The sequence below is a fragment of the Pleurodeles waltl genome, chromosome 10 (genome assembly GCF_031143425.1).
Source record: "Pleurodeles waltl isolate 20211129_DDA chromosome 10, aPleWal1.hap1.20221129, whole genome shotgun sequence".
Taxonomy (NCBI): Eukaryota; Metazoa; Chordata; class Amphibia; order Caudata; family Salamandridae; genus Pleurodeles; species Pleurodeles waltl.
The window spans coordinates 693,876,071-693,892,287 of record NC_090449.1 but is presented as its reverse complement, the minus strand read 5'-3'; the positions used below and the strand labels follow the sequence as shown (position 1 = coordinate 693,892,287).

The 16,217-nt window shown below is 45.5% G+C and overlaps 1 protein-coding gene across 5 annotated transcripts in view; it reads right to left on the bottom strand.

Annotated features, from left to right (window-relative positions):
* The window catches only part of PFKP (phosphofructokinase, platelet), a 248,576-nt gene extending 233,467 nt beyond the window's left edge, over positions 1–15,109 (bottom strand). For all 5 annotated transcript variants that reach the window (XM_069211197.1, XM_069211198.1, XM_069211201.1 and 2 more), the window contains exon 1: positions 14,817–15,109. In XM_069211197.1, coding sequence (XP_069067298.1) covers positions 14,817–14,904 — 88 coding nt within the window. In that variant the 5' untranslated portion in view covers positions 14,905–15,109. The remainder of the gene's footprint in view (positions 1–14,816) is intronic.
* Between the last annotated feature and the right edge of the window lie 1,108 nt (positions 15,110–16,217).

Here is a 16,217-nt window from a genome sequence, read left to right as displayed (position 1 = left end):
TGGTGTCCAGGCCCAGACTGGATCTCATGGCCCAGCACCAGTTTAATGCCCACCCATGCTTGACTCACCTTCGGTCATCCACGAGCAATCTCTAGTCAGAGCTCAGCCAGGAGAGCGCTTACATACCATATCTGCAAGTGCAGAATCCACCAACAATCAACACACTGCAATTCTATGCAGCATGGTAGACCCATTGCCTGGGGTCTGCCAATGCACCAATCTTAGGTCACTTCACACGTTAAGTCATTGCCTCTTGCCAACAATATGCCCAGGTATGTTGTTGGTTGTTATGTGATTAGGAAGTACTGATGGTACCAAAGATAAATAGAAGACAGGTGACTAATTCAAATTGCATGCACAGATTATATCACTATTTGTAGCACTTCACTTAGTGAGGAGTAACTAACATTTGTACAACCAATATTAATGCAGCATGATGGAGAGTCCCCCCTCTGAATGCAACCCTCCCTCAGCTAGCAGAAGCACAGTACAAGCCCTCTAAAAGAGGAAGCACACAACAGCTGCCCAATAAAAAGCTATTCTCGGGGATAGGCTAAAGTCCCTCTCTCAGTGCTACTTCTGACATCTCTTTTTTGTGTATCATATAATGTTTGGAGACAGCTGTGCTGTCAAGCCAAACCTAAAAAATAAAATTATCCTAAACCTTCATGATCTACTTTTCCAGGGTCATAGTCAAAAACCATACTGTATTGATGTATCTGCAAATGTAATATGCACGACAAATGTCTAAGTGGTGCTGAATGATATCATCAGAGTCTGTACATCTACTCTATATAACAATTGCAATGTTCCTGGTTTTCGATCACGTTCTCAATGCCAGAATGTTGCTCTAAGCCTTGTAATGACGTAAAGGATCTCATGTACAAATAATGTTCCAGAGATGGCTGGCAAAGATACTGTAACGGTGAGAATGAGCGGCATGTAGGTGTCATCTCATGGGTCTCCAGCACTTTAATAAGAAACATGTTAAATGTATACAAGCCTGAGATGTGAGCCACGGTAGAAAGACCTTTCTGGAAGGACCCTAAAGTCGTAAAGTCAGTAACCTTGATGCATACAGAGTAACATGTATAGGAACAACAAAATGCAGCATCTTTCATTGTTACTAGCATGATCCTGATTCTAGTTGTCCTGATGAGAAAGAAAGTTTGAACTCCGAGCTTCGGTTAGACATCCACTTCAACATCTCTCTTCAGCAAGTTGTATGTTCTCCAAAAACCCAACTGGGAGAAACTGTGATGCGATGTTTGAGGTTACAGCATCTGTTTAATCAGACTCCCATATTCCCTGGTTCTCACATTTCAAAACACCTACACATTCAAACATAAAGAATGCAAGCACTTGTGAGCAGGTGCGAAGAGGATGAAATAGCTTAACACCTGCTAGGAACCCTGACAGCTCATCCCAATTCCACAGCCTCAAATGTACAAGACTTAGAATTATTTACCCATTTATTTTTCAACCAATTCAGGTTTTTTTTAAAAACAACATTTTTTAAACTAAGACAGTAATCATGATTTATTCTTTTGGAACTTTCACAGCTCTACCCATATGCACAGGTTCAAATGCTCAAGGCTTCCATGAACAGTCATTTTCTAGGCCATGTTTCAGCCACAACATATTTTACAATAACGTTTTTTTTTTCTGAGACAGTATATCTCATTAATTTTCAAGTTGTCTCTGCCTGGAACTCGACCCCATTCTACACTATTGTTCATTAGGAGATGGTTCAATCAGCCATGGGAAAAATGTTGTGGCAACAATTCGAGCTAGAAATTGGGTCCGTTTCTGAGCTTTCCTGAGCAGGCTTGTTTGAAATTGGGTTTCTGGTTGGCAAGGGTATGCATCCCGTCCAAGCAGGAACCACACTCCTAGTTAGTGTAGGTCACAAATACACCCTAAATTAACCTGTGCTCACCCTCTGGTAGCTTGGCACAGAGCAGTCAATCTTAACTTAAGAGGCAAAGTGTAAAGTATTTGAGCAACACTTCAAACAGTAAAACAGTAAAAACACAACACAAAAAAATACCACACGTGGTTAGAAAATAGAACTTGATTTAATAAATAAAACAAAACCAAAACGACAAAAAAAACACTAAGGAGAACTTGAGATGTGAATTTTTAAAGAATAAACTGTAGAAAAGCGCTTAGAAGCAAAAAGCTCCAACCAGGGCTATCTTATTGCGCCAGACCAGGACAAAGTCAAACATTCAGGCCAACGGTGATGAAGAGTGGGCCGGCTACAGGGACCCAGAGAGGTTTGCTTAACAAAAGTACCTTAATCCTGGTTGCTTCAATATTGAAAATGTGGGGAGCAGGCTGAGGCGATGCGGTAGTGTCGTTCCCTGCAGTGGAGGTGGTGGGTCGCTCTTTCCATTGCAGTAGGGAAGATGCATCAATTTTCTCCACCCAACAATCATGATGCATCGGGTCCGAGATGCGGCGGTTTGAAAGGTGATTCGAAGAGGTTGATCTGCCCTGGAGAGGAGATGGGTTATCTCTGATCCATGCAAAGGGGCTGGTGCGCTGGTTCAAATCCACACAACAGGGGTGATGCGCTGGTTCCAATCCGTGCAGAGGCGGCGATGTGTCTTTTCAGCTGAAGCAAACACCCCAAGTCCACTTCCAAGGGTCTAGTTCTAGGGTAACACGACTCGGCAGGACAGTTTCACAGATGGCAGAGTCCAGGTGTAGACGTAGATGAGTTGAAAGTTGTTTATGTCCCTGAAACTTCAGAAAACAGGAGACCAGTCTGCTGACCCTTGGAGTCGCTCTGGGTTCTGGGTTTTAAGTGGTGATTCTCACCCAGGCAAGGAGGGCAGCAGGTCAGCACAGCAAGAAAGCAGTTTTTCCTGAGCAGCAGAACCAGAGAGTGGCAGTCCTCCAGCAGCACATCAGTCTTCCTTCCTGGCAGAGCATCCATAGGTCCAGAAATTTACTGAACTGGTACAGTATGGGGTCCAACTCTTATACCCAGTGGTGCCTTTGAATTGGGGGAGATGTCAAAGAAGTCTCTGAAGTGCACAGAGGTCCTCACTTCCTGCTCTGGCTCCAGACTCACTTCACTCCAGGGCGGTTATGCAGCCCTTTGTGTGGGGACAGGACACTGGTTATTGAGGTGTAATTGTGAGGCTGTGGCCAGCTCCTCTCTCCCATCCTGTCCTAATGGCCCATCTGGGACCATCAAGTCATACCTAAGCTCCCACTGTGCGTGGTTGTTTGAAGGGAATACACAAAGCCCAGGCATCACCCACCCCAGACAAATGATCAGAGAGAGACTGCTGGCACACAGGGCTAACAGCAGGAAAATGCCAACTTTCTAAAAGTGGTATTTTCAGAATTGTAGCAATAAATCTGACTTTACCATTAAAGAGGATTTATCATAAAAAGTCTATAGGTACTAAACAAGACAATGCTGTGTCCTCTCAATCAGGAATTACAGCTTATTAAATGTAATAGGGAATTCCCAGTGTTATCCTATGAGAGTGGCAGGACTCATGGTAGTGAAAAAAGAATTTGGGAGTTTTTCACTACCAGGACATGCAAAACTGAAATGTACATGTCCTACCTTTTAATTACATAGCACCCTGCCCTATGGGCTACCTAGGGCCTATCTTAGGAGTGACCTATATGTAATAAAGGGGAGTTTAAGGCTTGGCAAGGGGTTTTAAATGCCAAGTCGACACAGCAGCGTGATACTGCATTATGGCTGCCTTAGTAGGTCTGGGACATGCTTTGGGGGCTACTCTAGTGGGTGGCACAATCAGTGCTGCAGACCCACTAGTAGCATACACTTTACAGACACCTGGGCAAATGTAGTGCACTTTAGTAGGGACTTATAAGTGAATTAAATATGTCAATTAAGTATATGCCAAACCATTCATGTTTTAGGAACAGAGCACAAGCCCTTTAGTACTGGACAGCAGTGGTAAAGTGCACAGAGTCCTAAGCCCTACGAAAACGAATTCAGCAAAAAAGTGGAGGGAAAAAGCAAAAAAAATTGTGGGTGATCCTATAAAGAGGGCCATTTCCCGAAAGGCTGATTGTTTTGGGAATCATCTTCAATAAGTGAGTTTCTTCACTGTCTTAATTTTCCAATAAAAGTTTGAAAAATTGTGCCGTGCATTGGCTTATAAAGTGTACTAATTAGCCTCATATCAGCTGGAACACCCCAAGCCAATTCTTACCTATTTCCTGTGCTTCCTACTTCCACTTTCTCAGCTGTGTAATTTCACCCAAATACAGCAAGATTTGCTTTCAATAATAGGATGAAAAGGGCATTCTCGGTATTTCAAATATAGTGAAAAGCTAACTCCAACCTACCCTAGCTCACAAGCTTGCACACTGGAAAGAAATATTTTTCACTAAGTCCTTTCTAATGAGCCCCTGAGGCACAGGAAATTAAAATTATGAAGACTGCATTGATCTCATTCCCAGAAGGATAACTTGAATATTCCATTTAACTGCCAGTTCCAGGCATGGCCATGAAGTTCTCTTTCCAGCTTTGTGTTTTGTAAAAAAAAAAACACATTTGAATCTTGGCAACTTTTCACTTTTTGCTTGAGCAACTGGAATGCTTCCCAGCGATAATCACTGCATTATTTTCCTACTAGCCGGCAGAGTAGCAAATATTATAACTCGGACTAATCTGAAATAAAACATTTGTGCCCAATTCTGTCTTTGGATTCCAAGGTGACATACTCGAAATAGGGAGATTGGTATCTGTCACCAGACCACAAATCCTCATTTAAATTCAAATTGAAAACATTTTTAGAAATATGGACAACGTAATCCAGCTGTCAGCTTCATTGTAACCACTGTCAAAGAAGACACTGTCATAGGCATTGGTGGTTCTCATCCCTCTCCACCAAGCTTCATATATGGAAACCCTGTGACATCACAGAAAAGCGGAGGCCTCAACATGTTCTAGGCAAACCTCCGTCAAGAGAGTGGAGATCAGAGCCTCTTGACCTGGCAGGCCACCACAGAGAACTAAATTACATTTTTCGTCCATTGGCCAAATGTATTACCAAAAAATACCATTTTTATAAAGGTAAAACCCCAAATCATAACGCCTGTCATTTAACATTAGCTTGAAGGAGATGTTGGTTATAATTCCTCATTAGTTAATTCCATCATAGTCTGCTTGCTACCTTGCAACATCAATGAAAATATGAAAAATGTACAACGAACCAGAATTTGTAAAGGTCATTAATAAGTTTAATTTGACACAGCCTCTAAACCATTTGATACAATAAAGTAGTCCAGGAGAATTCTCCCTGCCTCAAATCCTATACTTTTAAGAACAGTATTTAGAAAAGTACAAACACATATTTTTTATTTAAAAACACCAGGCACTTTCTTGTTACTAAACAGGAATGTCGTGCTGTTGGGCATGTGCAACATATCCTAACATAGGCATCCTGACATACTTGATATTCCACTTGTGGACAGTGATTTACTCGCATTGTGCATAAGGTCAAATGCTGTGCGTGACTGTTTCCAAAGATGAATTCCATTAAACCCAGACTTCAGTGGTTGCAAAGCTTCCATACTGATTTATTGTTTTAATTTATGTTATAAAGCAGTAATACCAGGTAGTGACTTCACTACGCAATTTGGGATTACATTGTGCAATATTGACTGGTGCCTAACTATATTCATTTAATGTTAAATATGGTTTGTGCCTCCTATATCTGAATGTGACAGGTTAATAAGAAGGTGTATAAACGCCTTTACAAAAGAGTCTTCAAGGACAGAAAAGAAGCTTACAAAGGAACTGAAATCTTCAGGGTCTGGGCTAACTTCTTTTGCATTCTTTCTCATTTGTATAATATATATTTTTTTTAATTGTGGAGAGAAAAATTAAGTATTGTTGGAAGTCTGCTCTTTCTGCAGGGTCACACCTAATGTTTTTGGCTTTTCCCTGGACCATATTTGTGCTGACTATAGATCTCTGAGCACTTTATATCTGCTAACCAGCAGTAAAATATGTGTGCTCCTGCTTTCAATATAGTACATTTGTTATACACCTAATTGGATTGTTTAATTTGCCTATCGGTCCCTAGTATATGATGCCTAGCATAGACAGGGCCTGTAAGTTGTGTTACCAGGGAACTGCATCACTCATTTGCCATCCACAGTGGAGTACCACTATGAGGCGTGTCTCCAGGGCCACCATTGTTGCCTTGCTGTCCAGTTTTAAACAGCACATTTGACCTGTCAAAATAACAATTTCTGTTAGGACAAGCCTAACCCTTCCATTTTAATACTAATAAGTCACCCCAAGTAGGCCTCATTGCCCATAAAGCTGGGTGCATGGTATTGTTCTAATGCTGTGAATGCTATGTGGAAATAAAAGAACAGTTGTAAGCTTTTTTGTGGTCTCACACTGCCTTTCTTGTTTTTTGCCACAGGATATATGAAGGGCCCCGTGAGAAGTAAAATGCTGACATGGATAGTGGGGCATTCTTTTGCACAATGGGCAGATAAGTATGCAACTCAGCAAATATATGGAAAAATCCTTAGATTATCGAGTAACAGACATGAGGTGATGTGTTGGATAAGAAGTGGTATGTAATGGGTGGGTCGGTCTTTTGTTCTGTGTAGCAGACTTGTCTATGCAGAGAAATTGCCCTGATATGTTGTTAATACACTTGTGGGAGAAATATTTGGTTAGACCATCAGGTTTAATGCCGGTGCAGCAAGTGAAATAGTATTTAATGCTGATAAAGAGCAAGTTCACAGGGACATGTCTAATTCGGATGGAGTTTGTGCCCAGAAGTCATTGGAAGGGAGCCTTAAAACTTGCAGCTATGGAGAAGGCAAGGAGTAAGCTAAACTGGGCAATGAGGGTTTTTTGGCATGTCAGTCAACATTGAGGTTTTCTTGCATAGTTGTATCAAATATGATAAGTTCTTCTTTAGGGATATATTGTCTCAGTTAGGCAATGCCTACTACATGATGTAATTGAGGATATAGTGGGAAAGCTGTGAAATGAGAAGGTATGGTGTAAAGGAGTTTATATGTGAAATTGGCTGCAGCAGTTGCCCTTTCTGGGGCGAGGACAGAAAAACACCCTTCAGGGTCTTCTTAGATGGCAGTAGTGTGGGGGGTTGGAGAGTCAGGTATGGATGTATTCACCCCTCAGTGGGTGGAGGAGAGCACAAGGGAAGGGAAGACAAATCATGGGGAGTTGGAGAAGTACAAGGAGGTCTCACTTGGGGACGCTTAGAAGGGTGAGCGAGAGGGAGATTGGGGAACGCAAGGGGGTCAGTAAATGAAATAAGAAACAATGAGGTTTCGGGTGGAGGACTTGTTTGGGGAATGGTTTGTGCACCTTAAGGGAGTTTTTTAAAGGGGGGAGGTTTGTCGGAAATTTGATGTATTAGGATATAAACAAACCTGTCCTAATAAAGTCGCCTTTCCTGCTAGGTATTGGTTTGTGTTTATTTTAAGATGAAGGGACCGGGGGTAGCGACTGTGAAAGCCATTCTTCCCCCAGGTGGCTTCACGAATAGGCCACAAAGTACAGTCAGGGGATAGGCTAAGTGACAGTGGAAGGGGCAGGATTACGGGATATGGTATTTAAGGACATTGAGGAGAAGTTCAGCCTCTTGCTGACTTCATCACCTTGTGGGCTGACAGGAAAAGTGTTTTCTAGGGCGAAACACCAACCCTGCGTGTAAGGTGGGAGGAGTAATGTTCACAAGTTATGCTAAAGTAGGAGAGGAGATTGCAGTATAGGCTATAGGCAGTAGTTTGGGGAGATGGAGAGTTAGGTGCAGGAGTATCCACCTCTCAGTGGGGGACTACAGGGGAGGGGAAGACGAAGCGTGGTGTTGTGGAGCAGGACAAGGAGGTTTCACTTAGGGAGGCTTGGTAGGATGAGAGAGAAAGAGAGACTGGTGAATGGAAGGGGACAGTAAATTAATGAAGAAAGAATGAGGCTCTGAGGTAATGGGACTTGTTTGGGTAAAGGTTTGTACACCTTGAGGGAGTTGTTTGGGAGGGAGGTTTGTCATAACTTTGATGTATTAGTGAGGTTAATACTATGTTGTACTTCAATGAATCTATATCATTACAAACCTGTCTTTCTAAAATGAACTTTTATGCTACATGCTGGTTTGTGGTATGTGATTATTTCATAAAACAATCACTGTCATATATGTCCTTGTTGACAAATTCTTTGCAGCAGATTTTTTTTAAATAAATGTATAGGTTGACTGTTTACAAGCTCCGTCCCTTGTGACCCCAGCCCCTTTCTTCTGCTACACCTTGTCCCCCGCTGTAAGGGGTCCCGGGGTACTTTTTTGCCAAATCCATCACTGTGCTTTGTTGTCCTACGTGCTATTACACTTCAGGGGTCATCTGGCTGTTTGGATAACCGAGCGTGAGTTCAAAAATCAACTGGTAAAATAAAATGTGTCTGAAAATGAGAAACTGTGGACACCCTCTACCTAAAACAAAAGCAGATGCGTCATCTCTATATTAAGAGCACAGGAGGCACATCTGGTGACCTGCGGCTACAGGAAGAGTGGTGCATTTTGTGGGCCTGCTCCTGTCCAAGAATCTCGTTCTGCATTACCATATAAGGAATGCTATACAGTGTAGCACTTCCTGAACCGCGGGGCTAAAGTGAAACAGTGCTAGGCATTCTATATCCGCGTTTCGGGTCTATTATATGAGTAATAGTATTAAGGCAGAGTTGTAGGTGCAGGTATGACCTCTGTGAGGGTGACCTTTTGACGGTCTCCCGCAGACCTCGGCTGTGCTTTAAAATGATTACCACTGGAACGACTGCAGGTACGCTGTCACTTTAGATGACGTGTTTTAAAAGGTCTGTCCTCGGGGTGTGACGTTAAGCTTCTGCACACTTCTGGAGCTCCGTTCACGGACAGTAGGGAGATGGTACAGGGATATGGAGGTGCCGGAAAACATGAGACAGACACGGTAACGGGCTTCATTGCACATGGGTGAACCCATCCATGGTGCAGCAGGTGCAGTGAAGCTGAGGTCCAGCCGCCCACTGAACTCTGATATTTGCGGTATTTGACTAAACAATCAGCAGTCTTGGGCGTATTCCATACTTGCACGAAGCCCTTTGCATCCTTGGTACCCCACTCCTTCCTGACAGGCGAGTGAGGCATTTACTAAGTGCACCAAGGAGAGGGCTGCACGCACCGTCGCAGGAAGCTGCTATTTTGAGTAATCTTACAATAGGACTGAAATGACACAGGCATCCTGGGGAGGGGGGGGGGGGTCTGACAGCAAGCACGGATAGCACCATTGTAGCTCTCTGCGGACGGGAGCCCTCACAAGAGCTTCACATTTATGACACCTAGGCTTTAAAACAGTCCGGGCAAACTAATGTGTCTGTTTTAAGGAAAGGTACTTAAGGATCACATAACATAACAGGGAGTTCTTTTTTTAGGAACGCGACAAGCGTCGTCATTTAGAATGCATTAGTTTCACATTCGATGCAATAAACCTGCAGCCGCGGCTTTGCCCCCAGTGAGGCGGTGAAGAAATACAACAGACACGAAGCTCTCTTTCTGCTTCACTCTCTCCGTGTACTGCTGCAGCGTCTGCACTGCCCCGCCTCATTTCGATCCATTTGCTAAAAATGTCCCTCGGGCCACCGCAGCAGGGGTGACCTTGAGAGGTCATAAAGCATGCCGTGCCTCTGCCGGCGCCGTCCCCACCCGCTACCAAAAGCATCACTCAGACCTGTCTTCGCCTAGTGCTAAGGAGATGTGGCGGGTAACAGGTCGGCTCCCCAGATTGTGTCGGTGTCGCTGGGTCACTGTGTTAAAAAGGCCGGGCAAAGCTTAGAATCATGACAGGATTGCGTTTCCATATTACAAATATTATTTTTACCCAGTGCTTTATGGACTTGAGGGGGTGAAAGTTTAAATAAGACAAGTCAAACAAGTTACCGACTTTTCTTCCACTTACCGACCTTGGAGTGGGCAAACACCCCCTGTTCCCTTACATCAATCCAAAACGTGCACACCCCAGCACAATGCCATCTGACACATGCTCTTTGCCCGTAGGCTTGCACACCCTCCCTTAACGCTCAGGCAGGGTCCCTGGGCATAAATCTTTATAAATCACGGTTGTGTCACCCGTACTGCCTCCACTCGCCCACCAAATCCTTTACATGTTTGATTGGAGAAGTGGGTATGTCTCCTCGCACTGTACATGACCTGTAGCCGCTTTATGCGTCATCTTTAAGATAGGTTGACTGACGCCTGGCAGGTTCGCAGCTGTACTGGCACACCTCTGTTTGTACTGCCATACCTGTTGCTGGGTAAAGAACGATCTTAATTTACCGGATTACACCTGTACACAGTAGGCTGGCGTGCCAGTTGTTTGATGTGATAGAACTAGGGTGAAACCGATCCTCAAGAGCCCATAAATAAAGTGACACCATTCATGGGTGCTTGTGTTCCAGTCCAGGAAGGACCTGGCTTGGCAGGTGGGGCTGGACCTTACTGACTGAAGCAGGTTCAAGACTGATTTGCATATGCCTGGGTCCAATCTGAGGTGAGATGGTGTTCGAAACAATGAGTGATTCAGATGAGGCCAGAATAATTACCAGTGGTTGAGATCAATTCAAGCATTCTATCCATCACTTTTTTATACTTTAGTTAAAATAAAATAATGGACTTTAACTGTCTTGTTCAAGAGGAAGGCTGCTTCTGGCACCCTAAACCAATGCTGCTTCCAAACCTTTATGTTTTGGTTCCCCGTATACTATCTGGTACTATTTTGAAAGTCTATGGGCGAATAAGCTTTATATCCCATCTGCTCTCTGTGGAGTTAAGCGCAACGAAGCCCGCACCAGGTGAAGGTCACACACCCCCATGCGTCAAGGTCATCCGGATGCTATCACTCTGACGTGAAAAAAACGGGAAGTGATTAAAATAGAGATAGACAAAAGCACGATCTGGGTGTAGGAGCGCTGCATTAGCAGAATTTAAAATACCGCAGTACTGTAACCGGGTATGCATCAGCATTGCTGCCCATCGCGCCTGAGAGCTCTGATATCTGGGAGCGTAAGAGTTCGTGCTAGCTTCCTACATCAGTGCGTGCTTTCCGCAGCCAGTGCCCGGAGGCAAGAGGGTGACATTGAGAGAGGGAGACGAGCAGGGCCGGGTGGGCATCCCCCGCTCCCCTCCTACAGCTGCTGCCACCTCCGCCTGCACCGTGACGCAGGAAGAGGAAGCTGCAGAGACTTGCAGCGGATCACGTACACACGGGAGGTAGAGGGGAATGGCGTCTCATGGGCTGTGGAGATGAGGTGTCATCGTTTCGGTCTCGGGGGAGGTTCAGGGGAGAGGGGCAGTGACTTCACGGATATGGCGAGGAGGCGTCCCTTACCAATCACAGCTGAAGCCGTGGAGAGAGGGAGAAGGATCTTTGGGGCTGGGGGAGGGGTGGATGTGGGGGCATAACAGTCTCTATTCATAGCGTAGGTGAGGCATCATCAATACAGGGAGATGAATCCCTATTCCTGTCCCCGTCACAGGAGAGTCTGAGGAAAGGAAGGGCACAGCCACAGGAGAGTTTCTTTCCCTGTCACAGAAGAGGCCGAGGACAGCAAAATAGGGGTACAGTCCCTTTCACGGGGGAGTTAGGCAGCGTGTGAGAGGGGGACGGGGGCGTCTCGGAGAGGGGGATTACCACATGAAGGGCCGGAGGACACGCGACTTTTTCTACTGGAAAACAGGAAAAGTTGTCTACTGTGCTATTTCAACCACAGGTGCAGGAACAAAATGCGACGCCATTTTTGCCGCACTACTGGGAAACACATTAGTTCGAGGCGCAAAATTAGCAACGGCGGAACCAGGAAGTCAAAGCAGGTACCACACCTTCAGTGGTTGAAATGTTTACTATAAAATCTGACTTCCCATAACCCGTACGCACGCGAACTACTAGTTCCAAATCCATTAGCTCCAGGAAATAAAATCTATCAGTGCATGCAGCCTCAAGCAATTTTGAATATCATCTAATGGAACGCATTAAACGTGTAAAGAGTCACCTCTCGACCAAAGAGTATAGGGAGATTCTTCCGTCCTGTACTATATTGTGAACATGTATACCCAACGAGGGCCCCCGCCATTCCAGAGAAGGCATCTAAGTGCCCATTTCACAAAATGGGGGTGGCAGGGGTGTCTTTTTGTGGGTCAAGGTAACTTTAAAAGGTTTGAGCGAGATTGCCCGAGACCTTCACTTCAAGAAGTGCCACAGAGGGTCTGGGTAATCACATTATGCTGACCGTATTTTAAAAGGTCTCCCTATTCAACACTTCGTAATGGTGGCAGGACTGCTGCCAGTGTGTTATGGGCCCTTAAGCAAAGAAGGAAATCGACCCACAGGCTTCTGTGTGAATTATAAAATGCAGTGTTCACTGTGCCCCTCAGGCCTCTGATTCCCAGTGCCACTGCAGCGGCTGCACCAATGGAAGCAACGCCTCTATTCGGCGGATTCGATTAAAGAAAGGGCCGAAATTGGAAAAGAGCACTGCTACATCTGTACCCCCTGGACTCGCTCTGGCTACTTTCCTGACAAACGTACGTTTTATCTAGTCTAAAGTGCATGGGCGTGCAAAAAAGGAAGCTACCGGCCACGAATCTCTGCTGAATCTCTAGCTGCCACTCCGATCTGCACATTTTTGTTCCTTTTTGTACTACACCGCCCACTTAACATTCCTCGCTGGAAAGCCGTTTCCGTAAGCAATGTAAGTGCAGAAATCTATTCCATCATTACACCTGCAATCACCACACACACCCATTATAGGCCCTTCCGTGATGTCAGCGTTTCTGAATCCCCGCCCTCCTATAATTACCTCTCCGTCACATCCTGCTCCCCCGACAGGAATTGATTTTTCCTGGAAATATTGGGAGAATATCTATCTAGTTCTAGTCGAAGGAAACCTACAAGGTGTCATCCGCAGCACACCGCCGCCTTGTACCTAAAATATTGTACAAAAATGTACACCAATATATCGCTGCTTTCCCATTTAAAATACATAGATCTCCAAAGGAAGGAAGTCACATTTCTGGGATATGTAGGACCTGTGCATCAGGACCTCAAATGACAGCATCCTTTATACTGTAAGAGCGATGACGATTTTGGAGGCATGCATGCAATATGTGCCTCCTCCTTTAATCGAACACAGTCCCTCTGGTCTGCTGTTTTTAATGCCGCTAGTGAAGGAAACATTCTGTAATAGTGAAATTGAAAGCCGGATGCGGCCGTGATTGTAAGTGTTCAGAGAAAGCCCGCATTGCAGCATCTGAAGTGTGTGTTCTGAAGCACCCAGTCTTCTCAGCACCCGGCCTTCCCCACTGCTCCCTCCGGTTAGAAAGATGTGCTCCAGAGTCCATCCCTTGAAAGGCCTCACCCGGAAGCGAGCAGGTAATACTTAGCGTTCCTGGAATCCGGAAGAGAGCTTAATCCGTCAACGAAACCCATGACAATCTGCAGATCATCAAGAAGATTCAGTAGTGGCTGGGCACTGAAGCACACATACAGAGACACACCTACTCTTGCCCGCATTCAGAGATGGATGCACACAAGCGCACGTACATCTGTATGCAAGATCTCCTGCGCCATTAAGACTCGCATACACTCACACATACAGATAAGCCCATGCACACACATGTACACACGAAAACACACACAGGCCTGGTCACCTGTGAGGGAGTTAAGCCGGTGTCAATGACCCGAAGAACCGACCAAAAGGCCCACCCCTAACGCAGGTTATGTAGTACATTGTGAACCCAACCAAATGATGCGTCTAGGTAATTACACCGAGGCGTAACATAGGCCCCTGCAACTCCTGCAGTCCGAGGGGGTGGGGGAGATGGGATGGACCGCACTCCACGGGGTCCGCAAACCTCGTGGGAACACTTTTAGGCCCATAGACAATTAATATCTGTGAGATAGGGGGCACTCAGTGCCGCTCATCACATTCTGCAAGTGTATTGGGGGCGGGGTAATTTTGCATCACGCCACTGAATTACACGTCATCACCGGTTAAATCTAGAGATGCATCCTCCAGCCAAGGATCACGTTAGCAACGCTTTGGCAGGTGCCCCTCACCACAAGTGAAAATGGGCTAAACAAAAAAAGTATTCCTAAACAGTCAAAAACCTGTGCGCGGGTCTGTGAGCACAGGCTAAGAACGACCCTGTAGCTGCCAATAAAAGCTAAGTAGTGTAAGACCCCTCCCCCCCCCCCCCAACCAGGGAAAGCCAATTAATTTATCCCACACCACAGGCGAAGTACGGATATTTATTACTCCCCAGAGGAGACTCTAGTCAGACATCCCTATGTCTGAATTTGTAACATTCCCACTTATTAACTGAGTACAGACGACTGGTAGACACAGCACCAGCCTAGACTTTCTTTCCTCTACTCGGTATTCTTTTTAAGTGTTGCATACGTCACATTTCCTTGCTGTACAGCGATAACATCTCTTCTCATATGTTGAGTGTATGTGCACCAACGTTTCTCACAGCCACTAGTTTTTCATGACCTGCACTTCCGCAATATAATTCGTTAGTCACCGCCTTCCCTTTGAACATGCTATGCACGTAACATCACTAGCAGTCCCATGGATGGCATACATGAGCTGGGTGCCATAGCAGTTGGCGAGCTTCTGTTCCCAGTGAGAGAACGAGACAGCGGACTCTAACGGCAGAGCCCCCACACTGACCTCCACCCAGCAATAGGTAAAGTCTCCAGCCCCGACACCTCCACCTCCTACACGCGAGCTGCATTACCTTGTGCATCCCCTCCGCTGGTCAACACCGCGATGGCTTTACCGGAGCCCGAAAGATTTTCGAAAAACTTCTTATCTGGCTGTGCCATGATCGTTCCGGGTCTTCCCTTGAAAGGGGCAATTATTTAAAAAATACACTTATAAAATATAGATTTGCCTCTGATACCCAGAGGAAATAAGAGGCAGGCACTATGCACTGTCCTCTGCCTGCACGAGAGGCCCAAGACAGCCAGAAGCAGAGCGCGCAGTGCAGACCAGGATGCGCCTCCACCCCTCGGTCCCCTCAGTACTTCCTCCGACCCCGCGCCCCCTCTTCTCTTGCTGCATTTCAGTGACAGAGCTCCGCAGACCAACCAATCATAGCCGGGGCCATGCATCTCACTGCTGAGACCCACCCATCCCTGTGAATGATTGGACTAGCAACAAACCAGACGTGACAGCGGATTTACTGTACCCAATCACAGAGGAAAGGGGCAGGATATGTGTGTAGCTGAGAAGTGCAGCTAGGCTGCAGGAGGAACAGTTACTGTAGTTGCGGATTTTGTTTGTAGGTAACCAGTCGACGGGGAGAATGACACGGACCGGGTAGTTGAAAGTGGACTGTCTTTGCAAGAGAGGGGGTCGGAGGTAGCGAAAGGAGTGTGGGTCAATGCAGTGTCTAATTTGTGCTTGTTGTTTCCGGTGCAGAGCACCAACGCTTATATTTGAGGGCCGGCACTTATTTTTCTGCCTCAAGCATTTACTGCGAGCAAGAGACATGTGGGAAAGGCGGAGGAAGAGGAAAACGAAAAGGCGTCACAAAGGGAGAAAGCAGAAAGCTGCAAGAGTGAGCTGAAAGGGCAGGGCGTGGCTGTAAATCGATTGAAGAGGCCCGGAATGATTTCGGATTAGGCTGCCTCAGTATTCCGTGTTCACACATTTAATTGCAGCAGCTGCATGTTTAGGAGGAGGGCTTTGGGTACCAGCACGTTTTAATTTACAAATTAAGCATTGGGTCAGTGTCACACCGCTCAGGGCCAGATGTACGATGCAATTTTGCGGTCTCAAAAGGCGGAGATCGCTGTTTGCGACCGCAAAATGGGCTAATACAATGTACCATCCTCATTTTGCGAATCGATATCTAGTTACGATACGCAAAATAAGGATTATGATGCACAATTAGTAAGGAGCACCCTAAGGGCGCCCCTTATTAATTACAACTCGCAGGGAGATGTATGATTAATTGGTGACTGTGAATGCTGTCGCAAAACTATTGCAGTTAATACCAATTAAAAATTGGTGTTAACCCATTCACAAATGGTGAACGGTCTTCGTAAATGGTAGCAAAAGTGCTTGACCACTGCTCACTCTGATAAAATGAAAAAAAAAACTTTCCATTTTTATTTTTGAAATGCATCCTACC